Source organism: Barbus barbus (assembly GCF_936440315.1).
Source record: "Barbus barbus genome assembly, chromosome: 3".
NCBI lineage: Eukaryota > Metazoa > Chordata > Actinopteri > Cypriniformes > Cyprinidae > Barbus > Barbus barbus.
In genome coordinates this window covers 18,335,005-18,353,711 of record NC_136731.1, presented here as the reverse complement: position 1 = coordinate 18,353,711, position 18,707 = coordinate 18,335,005, and the positions used below count along the sequence as shown (strand labels likewise).

The following is an 18,707-nucleotide window of genomic DNA, read 5'->3' as shown; positions in this document are numbered from 1 at the left end:
CTTTGAAAATGGACTAAATGTCTTCATCTTTGACTTTATTTATTTTCTTCTAGTGCTCCAACTCAAACTTCAGCAGAGACGGACTCGAGAAGAGCTGGTTAATCAGGGGATCATGACACGTAAGAAGCACTCACACTCTCTTACTAGTACTAGTTAATAATCTGTTGTTACTAAGGCAGTTCTATTGGTGTGTAGATTTGAGGATCTCAAGACGTTTTGTAGCACATCCCCAATGTTCCTTTGGTCTGATTTTGAAGGCATTTTCCTTCCTTGAACAAGATTCGTCCTACACCTGGTTCATGGTTTTCATATTTATGTGAATCTGGGTGAAATGTAGATGTTTCGTGGTTAGACCTAGTAGGCATAGCTAGTCTCTCTCATCCGGTCTAAGATGCTGATTTAGTTTGGTAAACATAAGATAGAGTCGAACTTCCTTTGCGTTGTGGTTTTTCTCAGAGCTTGAAAGGTTGGCCCATTCATCTCAAAACTACAACATTTCGAGCTTAACTGTCAGGTCATCACTATTGTAATGGTGCCTGCGTGCTTGATTTTAACAGAACGGTTTCCATATTGTGTTGCCTGGAGATGTATGGTTTGATTTAAGTTAGTTAAAATGTAAAAGATAGATTGCATGATGATTTTGGTGCTTAATGATGAGTAAAACAAGTACCCATAGGTCTCACCCAAACATGGATCACAGTGTAAGTTGAACAAGCTCTTTTTGAAGTCAAAACTTTAAAGGAGCTTAGCCCAAATTACTCAACAGATCTCTTACTCTTTTTATTTTTATACACTTGTTCTCCCTCACCAAGTGTCTTGTAGAAGAATTACCAAATTATATTCAATACCTCAAGATACACCTCAGGTTTTAGGTTACTATTGGTCGTAGCTAAGATGGTGTAAGAGCAGAAAGTTTGATTCAAATGTGGCGTCCGCTTCTGTTAAAGGGTTACTCCACCCCAAAATGAAAATTTTGTCATTAATCACTTACCCCCATGTCGTTCCAAACCTGTAGAAGCTTTGTTCGTCTTCGGAACACAATTTAAGATATTTTCGATGAAAACCGGGAGGTTTGTGACTGTCCCATTGACTGCCAAACAATTAACACTGTCAAGGCACAGAAAAGTATAAAAAACATCGCCTCCCGGGTTTCATCTAAAATATCTTAAATTGTGTTCCGAAGACGAATGAAGCTTTTACGGGTTTGGAACGACATGGGGGTTAGTGATTAATGACAATTTTTAATTTGGGGTGGAGTAAGCCTTTAATGCTGTTTAGGTCTAGGTTAAGCCACTTTTGTATCAGTGCAAATGGGCAGCAAGGTTCAGGACGGTTCTGTTATAATTTTTGTACTGGTTGTGAAGTTTAGTCAGGTGAGAAGTTTGAGTCACATCATTCTAGTGTCTCTGTAGTTGTCTTAACTGAGACTTTAACACTAAAGTTGGCTCACACAGGATGCACGGTTTAAAACAACGCAACACTTAAGACACTTAAAGGTTCATGGCTTTTTTTTTTTTTTTTTTTTTTGATTCTTTATTTATTACAGATTTTTGATTTACAACTTTTTACAGCAGTGCCCTAGATCTGCCCATATATAAAAAATAAAAATAAAAAAAAGGTGATAAATAAAATTACATAAATATATGTCATCTCAGGATTTCGAGAGGTCTGATAAATTGTCAGTAAGGTCTAACCAAAATTGTATTGTCTTTCTGGTGGCACCATGTATTTTGGCCGTGGTACACTCCAACCGGGCAATGTCCAGCAAGTATGACATCCACGTCAATCTAACTGGGATAGATGGATCCAGCCACAGTTTTAAAATAACCTTTTTAGCAGCAGTAAGAGCAGCAGACAGAATCCTTTTTTGATTGACAGACAACGATAGTGATGAATCATCCAGCAAAAGAAAAAGCAGTGGGTCCTTTTGGATCTGAGTCTTCAGAAGATCCGACAATAAGTCCTGTACCAAGGCCCAGACCGAGGCAATTCGGGGACAGTCCCAGAACATATGTATATATGTACCTTGACTAGAGCTATTACACAGGTGACAGAAGGGGTCAGACTTTCTTTTCATTTTATATAATAAACAAGGAGTGGCATATGCCTTATAGATTAACTTATAATGGATCATTTGGTGAGCTGGGTTTTTAGAGGTAGCAAAACAATTTCCCCAGACGTTGTCCCAATCAATCACAGTGTCAAGTTCTCTTGCCCAGAAACCCTCAATCGGAATGTTTGAATACTGTCGTACTACAAGTGATGTATAAATTATATTCACAATACCTCTGGAAGCCATACTAGAATCTATCCAATTTACCATAGGATGAGGAGATATTTTAATCGACCAGGGTACTCCGTAAGCTTTCAGTGCAGATCTTAATCTTAAATACAGAAAAAAGGAAAATCCTGGGAGCGAGAACTCATCCTTTAGCATCTGAAAGGACTTAAGCCCATAATCGTTGTACAGGTCTTTTAAAGTGTAGATACCACATTCAGTCCAGCATTTGGAAACGAACGGTTTGTTGCCAGTACAAAGATTATTATTATGCCAAATGGGGGTAGAGTCACTGTAAGAATCTGAAGCTCCCATAATCTTCTCTGCTGCTTTCCAGGTTTTGATAGAATGGCATATAATTGGACCAAACTTTTCCAAAACTTTCTTCAATATTCCCGTAAAGGGTAAATCCTGTAGACGCAATGGGTAAATAATATTAGTTTCTAAAGCCCGCCATGGGACAGGGGAGTCAACATCTAGCCAAGTCCTAAGTGGTCTCATCTGGTATGATAAATAATAGGACCAAAAATCTGGTAGGGATAAGCCACCATGAGGTTTTAGCCGGTGCATCGATTTAAAACGAATTCTAGGCCGTTTATTATTCCACAAGAATTTGGATACTACTTTATTGATCTCATTAAAATAGCCAATAGGTGGTGTCAGAGGTAACACTGAAAATAAAAAGCTTAGCCTCGGAAGTATATTCATCTTAACGGTGGCTATCCTTCCATGAAGAGCCAGACAGAGTGGAGACCAACACAGAAGATCGCTCTTAATCTTATCCAGAAGAGACTGATAGTTCCACTTGGAAATGCGAGATAATGAAGGAAAAACTCTGATTCCAAGATAATTAAATTGGTCACTGACAGGAATTGTAGTGGGTAAATTCTGAATCTCTGATTTAGCAGCTAAATTAAGGGGCATAAGTATGGATTTGCTCCAATTAATCTTGTAACCAGACAGTTTACCGAATGTATCAAATAATTTTAAGCATTCCTTAACCGAGTCTGTGATGTTTGATATATACAACAAAACATCATCAGCGTAGAGTGATATTTTATGGGATGTATTCATACAACTTATTGGAACTATTGCAGAACATTGTCTGATTGCTTGGGCCAAAGGCTCTAATGACAAATTAAAAAGCAAGGGTGACAGGGGACAGCCTTGACGAGTGCCCCTGCCAAGATAAAAGGAAGGGGAGATAGAAGAACCAGTGATTACTCTGGCTGAGCATTTAGAATAAATAGTTTTGACTGCTTGTAGAAAAAAGGAGCCAAACTCAAAATATTCTAAGACAGACCACAAAAAGCTCCACTCGATTCTGTCGAATGCTTTCTCTGCATCCAGAGAAAGGATTGCAGAGGAAGCTGTATATGAGTCTGCTTGTTGAATAATATGCAGAAGCCTACGTATATTGTCTGCAGCAAATCTCCCCCTTAGAAAACCTGATTGATCATAGGTAATCAGGTCTCCTATACATCGATCCAATCTTAAAGCCAGGACCTTTGCCAACAGCTTTGAATCTGTGGATAGAAGGCTAATTGGCCTGTAGCTAGAGCATTCAAGTGGATCCTTACCTTTCTTCAGTAGCAAAGTTATTAAAGCTGTAGTTTGGTCCCTATGTAAAGCCCCTTTTTCTAACGCAAAGTTAAGAGAATTAAGAATCAAAGGCGCTATTATGTCCCATAATATCTTCAGTAACTCTGGGGGAATCCCATCTAGCCCAGGTGCTTTATTACTATTCATGCAATCCAAGGCGGATTTTAATTCCTCGATTGTCAAAGGGCTATCCAATATGTTGCGCTGAGAGTCATTTAATTTGGGTAGATTTAACTGTTTAAGGAATAAATCAAAGTTTGTTGGGTCAGAGTTGGATTCTGAAGTGTACAAAAGTTGGTAGTAGTTTCCAAATACCCTATTTACATCCTTAGGTTGAGTGTATACTGAGCCCTCATGTCTAATAGCTGATATACTAGTCTTAGATTCATTATCTTTCAACCTCAAAGCCAACAGCTTGGAAGACCGTTCTCCATGGAAATAATATGATTGTCTAGTACGATGTATGATGAATTCAGCTCTATGTAAATATATGGATTTTAATTCCGATTTAAGGACATTTACTATTTTGGTTTTGGTCTCACAAAAGTTATTTTTTAATTCCTTTTCTAGTAGATCAATTTGTTTTTCTAATTCAAGTTTACGGCTCTCCCTACGCTTTTTATTAAAGGACGAAAAACTTATACATTTACCTCTAATAAAACATTTTGTGGTTTCCCATAATACTTGGGGGTCAGAGGCTGAATCTCTGTTAATCTGTAAAAACTCCATCAAGGAGCTGCGTAACTCAGACACAAATGTACAGTCCTGTAACAAGGAGGTATTAAATCTCCATCGATTGCTTTTAGTGCCCAATGATGCGGGGGTTAAAGATGTAATTATCGGCGAATGATCAGATAAAAGAATCGGTAGAATATTAACTTTACTAATATAGGGAATCAGTGAAGGGGACATAAGTAGATAATCAATCCTTGAATAACTCTTATGACGAGCTGAAAAGAATGTATAATCCCTAGCCCCATCATTTTGTAACCGCCAAACGTCGCATATATTAGAGTGTCGCAAAAAGGAATTAAAACATCCAGAGATCACTGAATCAGACTTAGAGACATGAGATCTATCCAACTGGGGGTCCAACACCGCGTTAAAATCGCCCCCTAACACCACAAGACAGTCCTCTAAACTCACAACTAAACGTAGTAATTCTTGAAAAAATGAGTTATCACCCTCGGTGGGTGCATATATAGACATAAAAGCATAATTAGTATTATTTAAGGAAACAACAGCATAAGTGATTCGGCCTTCTGTATCTCCACCAGTTCTTATAATTGAAAAACCACTATTACGTTTAATCACTATCAGCACCCCTTTAGTTTTGTTAACAGCCGAAGAGGCAGATATCACTTTAAAATATCTATTTTGAAAGCGATGCACGTCCACTGATTTCAAATGTGACTCTTGTATAAGAGCAATAGAGACCTTTTTGCTTCTTAGGTAATCTAAGCATTTGGTTCGCTTAACAGGGCTGTTTAACCCATTGACGTTCCATGACAAAATATTTATACACTGTAAAAAATTTACCGTAAAATTTACAGTAACTTACTGGCAACAATTAGCCAGTAAGTTACTGTGAATACTTTTTACAGTTAAGGTACTGTACTTCCATTTACAGTATTTTATGTATACACTGTGAAATCAAAAACAATTAAATACTGTGATTTTAGTTGTATTTACAGTAACTTACTGGCTAATTGTTGCCAGTAACTTACTGTGAATATGTTTTACAGTAAAGGTACTGTACTTCCATTTACAGTATTTTATGTATACACTGTGAAATCAAAAACAATTAAATACTGTGATTTTAGTTGTATTTACAGTAACTTACTGGCTAATTGTTGCCAGTAAGTTACTGTGAATACGTTTTACAGTAAGGGTACTGTACTTACATTTACAGTATTTTGTGTATTCACTGTAAAATAAAAAACAATTAAACACTGTGATTTTAGTTGTATTTACAGTATTGATTGTTTTACTGTAGAAGAAAAAAAATAAATACTGTGATTTCAATTGCATTTACATACAAAAAACAGTTAAGCACTGTTTTTTATGTATTGTATGCAATACAGTACTATAAACAGTAGATAACAGTTAATCACTGTAAATTCAGTTTCACACTGTACATTGTAAATACTGTATCACTCTGATTTAATATTAGCCATCATTAAAAGAATCACCCATATTCTAAAACATTGCAATCAACTGCAGACAATAAGAAAATTGTTAAGTTATTTATTTAAAAACATTTGCTGAACAGGAATGACAAAACAGGTACAACATAAAGGGATAATGGACATTGGACAACATGCCATTATACCATCCAAAGTTAACGCACATTCTATGTTTGTAATGCGGCCACAACGCCCAGCGGAGTGTGTTAACTTTGGATAGTCTAATGGCGTGAAGTCTATTATCCCGCTTATTCTACTGTTGCTAAATTTAATTTACGACTGAAGAAACTTTTTACAAAACTAGGCTATTTCATTACAAGTTTTGTAAAGTCACAGAGCAAACTGTTACTAGTTCATTCACTAGTTCCACATGACTGGTTGCTATGACGGAACAATAATGCAAATTGATACAATACGGTCAGAAAATTTAACTACTTTGAAGCCGTGCAAATAACTGATTATTACCACATTCTAAAGAGCAATAAATAACACTATGGCAATATTGAAATAAAATAAAACATTGAACATTAAAAAATAAAATATTTAACATTTGCATGAACATTTAAAACAGAAAGGAAAATAAACTTCCCCTGCCACTTGACAAAGGTCTATGGCCTCTTGCATGCCCTGACCTTGGAGACCTAGAATCGTAGTTGGAGCCCTGAAATTAAAGAAGAAAACATTAGATCGGCTGAATGGTTTCGAAAACGGTAAAACTCAACTGTTTAACTCTGGGGGAGTTGTAAAATGAGCCTATTTCCAAAAAAAGTGGAGTGTTCTTTTAACAAATACAACTTTTTATTTAAATAATGTAGGCTACTAGTAAATGGTGAAATTAACATTTAGAAAGATTAATAAATGCTGTAGAAGTGCAGATTATTAATAGTTAATGTTAACTAATGTAGTTAACTAGAGTTTAATAAATGGAACCATATTGTAAAGTGTTACCAATTTGTTATACACCGATTCAGACATCTCGTGAGTTCAGTGTTGGACAGATCAGTTGTTTTAACCATTCATTAAATGTAATCGGTTCAAAGGAGTCATTAGTTCGAGAATCGGATGCGTCATTAGCGGACTATGGCACGCGTTTTATTATCCCGGGAGTTTAGGACATTGCACAACATTTTTGTCAACACAGGAAACATTTTATAACTGGATAGTTTTGTTTGTTTATTGAAAGTGTTTTTATTTCAGCTGATGCGGAACAATTTTCAGAGTACATAACGCAACGTTTTTTTTAGCACAATTCACATCCAACGGTAATTCAGGGAAAAAATAAAAAAATCTATGATGCGCTCGACCAGCTCACGCGTTTTCTAAACATCGGTTGTTGGTATCGGAGTACAAAAATCATTTTTACGAGTATGAGTACATTGAGCTCAGTATCGACCTGATATCGATACCGGTATCGGTGTATCCCTAATAATTATTATTATTATCAAATTATGATTCATTATATTATACCCATGTATACCTATATTATTAATTATATTATAATTATTATTAAAGCTATTATCAGAACCTCACCTTAGGGGTGTGCGATATGACGATTTTTGATCGTGGACGATAAAAATGTCTCCACGATCTGCTTTTTAAGAAATATCGTAGTATCGCGCTACCGCGCACATTGTCAAATACAGTTCTGGCGCCGCCGTCTCTATATACTGTACAACACGACATACAGCAGTAGAGTTACTCAGACAGGACACTGCACTTATTCGCGATCGCAAAAGTACATTATTTGCATACAAGCCTTGCTGGTTAAATGTTTAATTCGCGCGCTGGTCTGACGTGCGCTTGTTCGGAGCGCATACACCTGAAGCACGCGCACTAAAACGCCTGTCTAACAGCGCCTGATTACTCAACTAAGTTATATTTTGCGCTAATACTGTCAAAACACACAAGGTTTACATACAGACTGAGTTGGTTATCTCTAAAATGAAAGTAAATAAGAGAGAAACGGATGCATGCCTTGTATATTAGATGCGTGCAGCTCTTAAAGGGACAGGACACTAAACATGCTGTCGACTGTCATTAAAGGGATAGTTCACCCTAAAATTTAATTTCTGTCATTATTTACTCTGTGGAAAACCAAACAGTTGCTGGTCCACATTGACTTTGATAGTAGGAAAGAAAAATCCTATGGAAGTCACTGAGGACCAGCAACTGTTTGGTTTTCCACCTTCTTCAAAATAGCATTTATGTTCAGCAGAAGAAAGAAACTCATTCAGGTTTAAAACAACTTTTGAGTAAATGATGATATAAAAATACAACATTATGACAGAATTGACAGACAGATGACAGAATATTAATTTGTGGGGGAACTATTCATTTAACGTTAACAAAACAACAAAACGCAAAGAGAAAAATCACTCACTATTCTTGACTGAAAAACTTTAATACAGTTGCTTTAGGAATCAGTCTATCTAGTGTTTTATTTTTATATTTGTTCATTCAATTTCATTGAATACTCTGCTAAATACACCTATTGTACCTGGAAATAAAGCACTGTTTGTTTTATTTGTATATTATGTGTATTTGTAATGTGTATCTTTGTTCTTATTTTTTAATAAGAAAAATTAAATAATGACAAAGATTTTTATCTTCGCCCACTTTGGCCTAAATATCAGCTATGCATCTTTGTCTTTCTAGTTTGGCTGTAATGCTCAGACAACTTGTAAAACCAAAATAGTAAAACTAACAAAGAATCGTGATAAAAATCGTGAATCGTGATATTTCTATAAAAAATCGTGATATGATATTTTTCCCATATCGCCCACCCCTACCTCACCTGTATCTAGTCAGTTAGTAAATAGAACTCCGTGAAGTCCCTGATGAAGGAGATTACATGGGGGTTCATGTATGAAGTCTTCCGCTTCACCACTCTCCCAGTCGTCTTGCTCATCTGCTCCTTGGCAGTGCACTTATTGGAGTCAGGATTAATCCTGACTAAAAACCTATGAAAATCAGTATAGGAGTTAGGGGATGGGACAATATGTACACATTAATGAATAACTGTAAGTGCAGTGAGCAATGTAGAATCATACATAAAGGATGGCGGATCAAAAAGGGATGTAAAGAGGAGAATAGGCAAGGCAAGAGCTGCATTTGGCATGATGGGGCCCAAATGAAGAGCACGTAACATCACACTCAAGACCAAACTACGGCTATTCGACTCAAGCATTAATACCATACTCCTTTAAAGATCTGAGACGTGGAAAACAACAAATAACCTCCTGAACAAGCTACAATTCTTCAACCACTGCCTAAGACATATTCTTAACATCAGATGGCCTGAAAAAAATGAAGAATTAAGAGCTGTGGAGTAGAGCAAAGCAGCCTGAGATAGAAGTGGAAATAAAGAAACGAAAAAGGGGATGGATTGGGCACACATTGTGTAAAATGAATAATTCCATGACACAAAGCCCTACAGTGGAACCCACAGGGTAAACGTGGTAGAGGGAGACCAAGAAACACCTGGAGGAGGAGTGTCACAGCTGAGATGGAAAGAGCTGGCAAGATCTGGAGAAGCTGGCACAGAACAGAATGAAGTGGAGAGAAATTGTCAGTGGGCTATGCTCCTTGGAGTAACAGGCCTAAGTAAGTAAGTAATGAGTAACTGGTTAGCAAATCACAACTGTTTACAGGACATAAACCACTCTCCTTGTTTGTTTTTTCAGGGCAAATCATATTCCCCAGACATCTCCGCATTGGGTCCTCTCAATTTCTCCCAAAAGGTTTTATGTAAAAAGGAAAATAGTGTGTACATGCTCAACAGTCCTCCTAAAGCATTCAAGTTGTAAGGAGGCTTCAACCTACACAATTTAGATACTCAGATACTTTACACAACAGGGCTGGGCGATAAAACATTAACAATATGTATCGCGATAGACATGTAATCAATATCAATAAAAAATGTGTTCGATAAAACGTTCCATATTTTATTTTTTTCTTCGTCAGAAGAAACCAGAGGTTGCGAAGCAAGTTTGGTTGCATGAACAAAGGTACTCACTCTCTGGTAACCTAGCAACGTAGGGAGTAACACGCTACCAGCCAATCATGTAACAGTTTAGTTGCGCCATATCGTTGTCTCGTGTTGGATTCTTCAGTAACAGAACCGGCGTGGAGTGATAAGTGGAAAGCCTTATTTGATCGGTGAGTGATGAGTAGATGACTGACTGCTGCGCCAATTCTGACAGGAACCCGCGCATGTTACTGATACCCCTTTTCCACCTAAGCAGTTCCAGGTGCTAGTTCAGAGCCAGTGCTATAGCTGGTTCTTAGTTAGTTCGACTGGCGAACCCTTTCGGTTGCTTTTCTACATGCTCAGAGCCAGCTCTTACGTCACTGAATACGTTTCATGTTTCGGTTCACTAGCGCAGCACAACAGGCTTGTTCGATGTACATCAGCGCCACGCAGATCGATCGATCGGCACACAACACACTAAAGCACGGTGAGAGCGACCCAAAAGCATAAAGAGCCGTCTGCTTTCCAGTCGCTCCCGCAGCACCCCGATATGCCTCGCACCGAACGGTCTGCGCAGCGCCGATCTATCTACTCACCCCAAACAAGCCTAAACAAACTATCAGCAATGGCGGACGTTGCGGTGCTATTTGATGTTCATGGCTTTGCGAACCTACATCGGCACCCAAACACGGCGAATCAAACGTGTTAGCGTTTAGCTGCTATTTCAAATATGGCGGTCCAAGTTTCTGTTCGTCTTGTTGGTCACGGTAACCCTGCAACCAGCTCCTGACGCAAGCGGTTCTTCCTTCTAGCCCAGCAATGTTTTGGTGCTACTTACGAACCGCTTTTACTGGTTCGGAGCTGGTTCTTTGGATGTCAAAAAACAAAGAACCGGTTCGAAACTAGGCTCTGGCTCCGAACCAGCCCTGGAACTACTTAGGTGGAAAAGGGGTATGAGAGAACGAGCAGAGAGAGAGGGAGAGCGCCTCCTCCGTCCGCGCGCTCTCACAGTCTTCAAACTGTCTTGCTCTCCCTCCCTTCTTCGTGCATATTAATTAAAATTTATATTACCATCAAAATCAATTGAGAATTGACACGATGATAGGTCGAAGACCAAAGTTTCACGTTAAGCATTCAGAGATTTCTTTTCCCCTGAATTACTGCTGGGTGTGAATTGTACTAAAATAACGTTGCCTTGTCTTCTCTGAAAAGCGTTCCGCACATTCATCTGACATAAACCACACTTTAAATAAACGAACAAAACCTATCCAGTGATTAAATGTTTTCTGTGTTGACAAATCTTGTGCGATGTCCTAACTACCAGGATAATCACACGTGCTGTGGCCACGTCATGACAGGTGTGCCTTATATTTCCTGCTTTTTTGTCCTTTGCCAATCACACCTATGAATCAGAGGAAGGTTAAAGGATTAGTTCACCCCAAAATGAAAAGGTCCTAATCATTTACTCACCCCAATGACATCCAAGATATCCATGTCTTTCTTTCTTCAGTGGAAAATAAGTTTGAGGAAAACATTTCAGGATTTTTTCCTTCATATAATGGACTTCAATGGCAACCAACTCAGTTGGTTGCTATTGTTTCCTCAAAAAACTTAATTTCTTTTCCACTGAAGAAAGAAAGACATGGATATCTTGGATGGCATTGGGGTGAGTAAATTATTAAGAAATTTTCATTTTGAGGTAAACTAATCCGTTAAGTTTAAAATAAAAATTTATCGTTTCTACGATGTATCGTGATGCGGACGAGGACGATTCGGTATCGGTTCAGTAATAGACCACAACCGATTATAATGTACTGACGCTTTCTGACGGCATTTGTCGCGTACGTGCTTTGTCGCGGTAGCATACAATGGCAGAGGGAGGCGAGATGCGAGTAATTAAAGATGCTCCAACTACTCTTAAAGCCTACATCTGGGCACATTTCGGCTTTTATGAACAACCTGGTAAGCACGACCTGCAGAAGACGTGCTGTGTGCGCTCATGTCACGCACAAATAGAATATGCAGGAGGTAATACCACTAACTTGATAAACCACATTAGCTGTTTGCACCGCGAGCTGTTAACGCCTGGCAGAGTCTGACTGCTTTTAGAGATGCACGGATGAGCTCCAACGCCGAATCCGTAGCCAAAAATAAATCATCCACCCGCCCCAATAATTTTCTCTGACTTAAGTATCCACACCCGATGGTCAAATTACAATTATTCTGTGTTGTTATGCGTGATTATAAATGGATGATCGTCACCTTCAACAGCGGACTCGGCGATGGTTGATGCGCGCATCTTTAATGGTAACATAATACACTGATTAATGAGCGCTGCTTTTTAAATTAACATTTCTTTAAAACAAAATTTATATGACAGATTTTCCTTTTCTTAATGGCATAAACAAGCTTTACTCCCAACTGGAATGTCACTGTTTGAACAGGCGAGCACACACATCACTTTTGAAGAAAATGTTTTAATTGAGAATGCGGTGCATCGCGATGCATTGTGATATCGAATTGAACTGAATCGATGACATGATAATCGTAATCGAACCGTGAGACCAGTGTCGGTTCACACCCCTAATTTTAAAGGGAGAAGATGATTTTGAACAGCTTTTCAATTGTCAATTTGCTTTAACACTGCAATCAAACTATTTAAGAAAAAAAATACCTCTGAACAAACTCCAGTGTTGTGCTGGCTTCCACCTGATACTCTAGGTTGAATACATAGTAACAGGCGAAGAGAGCGGCCAAGGCAGTGGTGAAGTCCGCCATGTGAGCACCAGGTGGGATTACGACCCTCCCCTCCATCGACAGCATCCATTTTTTTGCAGTCAGGATTGTCTCTCCTTAGTAAAGACAATAGTCATCACAAAAATTATATTTCATAGCAATACATTCTATAAAAGATTTTCTCCACATAAATTGAGCATACATATCTTCGAAGCAGTGCATGATTAAAGGATTAGTTCACCTCAAAATGAAAATTTCCTAATAATTTACTCACCCCAATGCCATCCAAGATATCCATGTCTTTCTTTCCTCAGTGGAAGAGAAATTACGTTTTTGTAGGAAAACACTTCAATTGTAACCAACGTTTTGAAGTCCAAATAAATGCAGTTTCAAAGGTCTTTGAAGTGCTTCAACGGGCTGTGCAGGATCCCATCTGAGGATTAGGTTTTTATCTAGTGAAACAATCGGTCATTTTCTAAAAAATATATATAATTTATATACTTTTTAACTATAATTGTTCGGATTGAGCTGGGAACTACGTCAAAGTAACGTATATAAATTATATATTTTATATATATAAACTGCATTTATTTGGACTTCAAACAGACTTCATTTCTGTGTATGCTCAAATGACGAACAAATGCAGTAATTGAAGCTGTGGTGAAATTACAGTGCTTGCACGAGTAATTCATTTTGATGGCAAGCTAACTGGTTATACTCATAGCTCTAGCTGTAACTTAAACATGGGGCTTTCGGCACTAAAGTTTTTTTTTTTTTTTGCTCCTAGTAACTTACGTTAGTGATAGTAAATTTACTTACTGATTTTCTGGAAGTCCCGATAAACAGTTGGTGAAGGATCCGCGATTCCAAGATGGAAACTCCGGCAGAGGCCACGGGTGGGAAAAATACATGAACGTTAAAGGCTGTAAAAACGTCTCCGTCGGAGCTCTCACGGAAACGTTTTCGCTCAATTCCTCAGGCAAAAGTTAAAGATATCAACACAAAGACTAAAACAAAAATAAATACAACCACGAGACAAAGCCGTGTATAAAGAAACGTAAATTTGAGTAATAGTCTGTTATTAACGGAGCTTAACGTTAAAGGCTGTGTAAACGTCTCCTTCGGAGCTTTCACGGAAACGTTTTCGCTGAATTCCTCTCAGGCAAAAAGTGAAAGAAATCAACACAAAGACGAAAACAAAAAAAATACAACCACAAGACAAAGCCGTGTATAAAGAAACTTAAATCTGAGAATTAACGGAGCTTTTCTCTCACTGACGACGAGTCAGAATTCAAGTGCTGCTTCTTTCGCGCTTTTTTTCCCCACAGATTGTAGAACTGTCTAGACTGGGTAAACCCCGCCCACTCTGCCGGCGCTTTGATTTCGCCCTGCAGCTCAGAAACAGCTCCGGAAACTTGCACGTTTATCTCTCCTGCTTCCGAGGAAAAAAATATATAATACAGATTTTTGTAAAATAAAAATCCCATGGTACGTATTTATGAGTTAACCAGACAGCCCCAATTTTGGCAAGTAATGCACATGACATAGCCTATACCCAAAATAAAAGTCATTCTGAATAGACACATAACCTTAGAAAGCTTGAGAGTTTTGGCTCAAGTTCAAAACTCAAAATTAATCAGATGTTATTAATATTGAGATATATATGCTAAAAAATAAAAACAACAAATATTAAGAATATATTTATTAAATGTATAAAAATATTAATATTTTAATATTAATATACATAATTATGTGAATATACTATTGCAACTTATAACCAATGGTCATGCTTCATTTCAAATCTGAGGATGACATCTAAAAAAATTATGCGTTTATGAAGCCTATATTGTTAGACCATGTCAGGGGAGACTTTGGAGAAGTTTAAGATAAGGCTTATCAAATATTTTATTGCCCTTTTAACACCCATTTACACCCAAACACCCATTTACAGTCACAAAACAAACAAACAAAAAAATATTATTGGAATCTGAAATAAAAAATAAGAATAAAAAAAAAGAATAAAAAATATATTGTATGGAATAGAAAGCTCCTGCAGCAGGTGCATCAGAGTACAAGTTACATGACACATTTTAATTTATTAATATTACACTTTTACTTAAAGCTCACCATCGAGTATTTATATCATATTCCGGTAATGAATTCTGAACAACAATAATCTGGGGCCGTCCATGTGAAAGGGGTACAAAGAAAGATATTATAAAAAAAAGAAAATTACAGTAGTTTACTTTACTATTTACAGTACTGTAGTGGCTAAATTGTGATTTTTTTACAGTAATGATTTGACTACTGTGATTTCAACTGTAATGCTTGGACTACTGTGATTTTTACGGTCTTACTGTAAACTTTACAATATTCTACTGTAAAAATCTTATACAGTAATGTTACTGTGAATCTACAGTAAATAACTGTAGATTTCACAGCCATTTTTTACAGTGTAGCCATATATTAAAAAGAGAAAAGCAACTCACACCAACCACTAAGATGGGAGGACCAGAAAGTAATCGACCAGAAAGTAATCCACCAGAAAGATAACGGTGATCAGAGCATATGCATATGCATCTGGACATACAAATATTACGCAAACTAATACATAGGCATACATTAGACCAATTAAACTTACGTGGGCAGTCCGGGGCATAGAACAAAACAACAAAAATAAGAACAATGACAAAAACAAAAACAAAATGGGCAGTAAACAAAGAGTTAGAACACACTCTTCTATCTGCCCTCAAAGTAACAGCCTTTGGATACGCGGCCACCCTAGCCGTCCGGCTCGTCCGTCAACATCTGACTCGGTCATTTTTAGGATGGAGAGACTGTCAAATTTTCTCAGTAAAGTCCTCCATAGGAACTGCAGATTCATCCTCGTTCACCTCGGATTCTCGTGACGCAACCGCTACATCTTTCTTCAAAGAAGACTTTGTGGCGGGATCCAGATTGAGAACGAACTTTTCAACCTCTGCCGGTGTCTCGAGGTGAGAAATCTTCCCTCGGTGAGTAACTTTCACTACCGCGGGGTAAACCACAAAGGATGATATCCCCAGCTGAGTTAGTTTCTTCCTCGCCGATGCCATCGCTTTCCTTTTAGACGCCGTGTGAGTGCTATAGTCTGGGAAAAAAAGCAGCGGCGCTCCCATATGAAGAATTTGTCCAGCGCTTCGGGCTCCATTCAGGATTGCATTCCGGTCTCGATAACGCAGCATCTTGAAGATGAATGTACGAGGGGTTGATTTCGAACGTTCGCCGCTGTAAATACGGTGGGCTCTTTCGATCTCCATTTCTTTGCCAGCAAGAGAGGGAATCCATTTAGGAAGATGATTCTGTATAAATCCCAGAGGGTCATCTCCTTCTACTCCTTCTTTCAGCCCCACTAGACGGATATTGGACTGGCGACTTTTATCTTCGATTCTCGCCAACTTTTCCTGAAGAGAGTCCACTGCCAGCTTGACCTCCACGGTGTCTTTTTTTGCGTGACGAAGAGCTGTTTGCATGTTGTCAAAGTTGTTTCTTATCAGACGAACATCTTCTTCCAGAACTCCAAGTCTATCCGCAATTGGAGCGAATTCTTCCTTAAACAGTTCCCTGACGAGACTAAGGTGCATCTTTAACTCGTCGGCAACAATGGCCCGAAGTTCCCCTTCAGGAACATAATTAGGATCTTTAACTCGCTTTTTTTCTGGCGAAGCCAGTGTCAATTGACGTTTTGCCATCTTCATTCGTATCTCCTTTAAAACACTCAAAAGCTTACCGAATACTGATAGTTTTACTGAGAAAAAGAACAGATTAAGGGTACCGAGTCAGGGAGCTGTCGAACTACACTGCCATTGCCATCGGTGGGTCACGTGATCTCAAGGTTCATGGCTTTTGAGGACATTTTAAATGCTGTCTCGTTCACCTCTTAAGGGTTATTCCAGTGTACTCCAATAATAGTTTTACAGTGAAGTTTTTCGTATTATAGGACCATGGTTAATTTAAGTTGTTTCCTTCCATGTTACAAATTTAATTAATGTGAATAACTAAAATGTCAAATAAAAAAAGTAGTTGCAGTGTTGCCATGTTTTTAAGAGAACAAAATTGGAGAAGTTATTGCAAAGAAGCTGTACACATTTTATTTTATTTTATTTTATTTTATCAGTGAGATTAACAGCAGTTATTACCCATTGGCAAACAGAATCTGTCCTTTTTTTGTTTCCAAGTTACTAATGCTTGTTGCATGTATGCCATTTGCAATGTAAGTTGCAATGTATGCCATTCTCCGATCTCCAACTTTACTCCTACACAAAACATTAGACTTAACCTTTTGAAGATATCTGGTGGAGAAACACTAGTTGTGTAATCCAAATGATTAGGTTGATGTGATGCTTGAAGCTATAGAGCTTAAAACAGACCTTTGCTCTGACCCTTCGTCTGCATCTGAATATAAGTTTGTATTTTAAGTATTTAGAGACTTAAATTCTCTAATTTCATTCTCTCAAATATGCAGATACGGTGTAACCACCTTTTTTGTCTGGACTAGCTAATCAAAGATTGAATTGTTTGCAAAACTTTGCGTTTCTATTTTTCCCCATTTTAATTTACAATAGTGAAATTTAATCATATCTGTTTTTCCAATGCTTTTTGTTCCAATTTCATCTTCAAAAATCATGATATGATTATAGATTTACATGCGTCCCTTTTTAAAGCATGCACATGACACATACTAATAAATTTGACAAATTTATGATTGATTCGTATTAAACATTGATTATGTGACTGGCCCTTTAAACAAGGCGTGCCAATAATGGAAGCATCGAAATCTTGCCTAAGATCTTTTCTTAGAATCCTCAGAAAAATAAAAAGAAATGAAAGGCGGAAAAGCAGAAGCAGAGGGTTCAAATAAGGTGATGGTTCCCCTAAGTAGTTTTATGTAATAACTTCATACTGGGCCCATAGTATCTTCCCGCATATGTGATCCAATTTGAACCCAGTGTCTGCTGATATCAGCATCTCATTTGGCACACTGACTGACTGTCAACACTGTTCAACCAGCAACAGTGACGCCATAGAAAATACTGTCTAAGAAGCTGTTTCTTAGAGATCTCCTTAATTTTCAGATATCTTTTATAAATGATCTTTTTAGCACTGTATACTATCCATCTGTCATGTTGATTCATTGAAAATTGCCCTGAAGATTTGAGCATATGGTTACAGGGACATTCTGCTCAAATTCTGATTACATCAATCTTATTGATTGATTGATTTTAAATTATATTCTTTCTTTTATTTTGCATTTGTTTTATTTTCATTTCTTTTTGTAAAGGTGATGTAAGTGATTTCTGGAAGCCAATGTTGATATTTGAAATCACCACAACAAACACACCCCTGCCCCAAAAGGATCTCGCCCCTATATTGATAGCTCCGCCCCAGACATACGTAGCCTTCACAACCTAGGCAACGATTAGTTCTGTGAAACTATAGAAATCATTATGATCAGTGATGCTGTCTACACTGGATGCTGCGCGGCGCGACAAATCCCCAACAGAAAACTGCTGTCGCGTTCTATTTATGACGTGCTGACACACATTTCAAATGATTTTCAACAGTCGCTTTATCGCATCCCGCGTAGACAGACTTTAGCTGTTGCGGCGCGCCGTGTCCGGTGTAGACACAGTGTTACTAACCTATCAAGAAGAAGCAATTTACACGGGTCCTACTTCTTGCCTTATCGTTCCGCAGACTTTTTTATCATAAGTAGACACGCCCCTTACTGCTGATTGGCTACAAGTTTGTTTTGGTACTCGGCCCTGTCTCCGTAATTTTTGAAAAATTACATATCCCACCTTTAACTTTAATTTTTTCTTTTCTTTTAATTCTTTCTTTGATTTTTATTTATTTTTTATTTTATTTATACCATGCATAAAATGGCACTACCTAT

At 37.8% G+C, this 18,707-nt stretch overlaps 1 protein-coding gene and 1 long non-coding RNA gene across 8 annotated transcripts in view; one reads left to right on the top strand and one right to left on the bottom strand.

Annotated features, from left to right (window-relative positions):
• Positions 1-18,707, top strand: part of LOC306859309 (myocardin-related transcription factor A-like) — a 60,091-nt gene that overhangs the window by 18,547 nt on the left and 22,837 nt on the right. For all 7 annotated transcript variants that reach the window (XM_079400290.1, XM_079400288.1, XM_079400293.1 and 4 more), the window contains one exon: positions 54-119. In XM_079400290.1, coding sequence (XP_079256416.1) covers positions 54-119 — 66 coding nt within the window. The remainder of the gene's footprint in view (positions 1-53; positions 120-18,707) is intronic.
• Positions 6,090-14,111, bottom strand: LOC306854248. Its single transcript, XR_013782811.1, has 4 exons — positions 13,592-14,111; positions 12,711-12,888; positions 8,861-9,026; positions 6,090-6,727 (listed from the first exon to the last, which is right to left on the bottom strand). It is a non-coding gene; the product is annotated as an uncharacterized lncRNA (long non-coding RNA).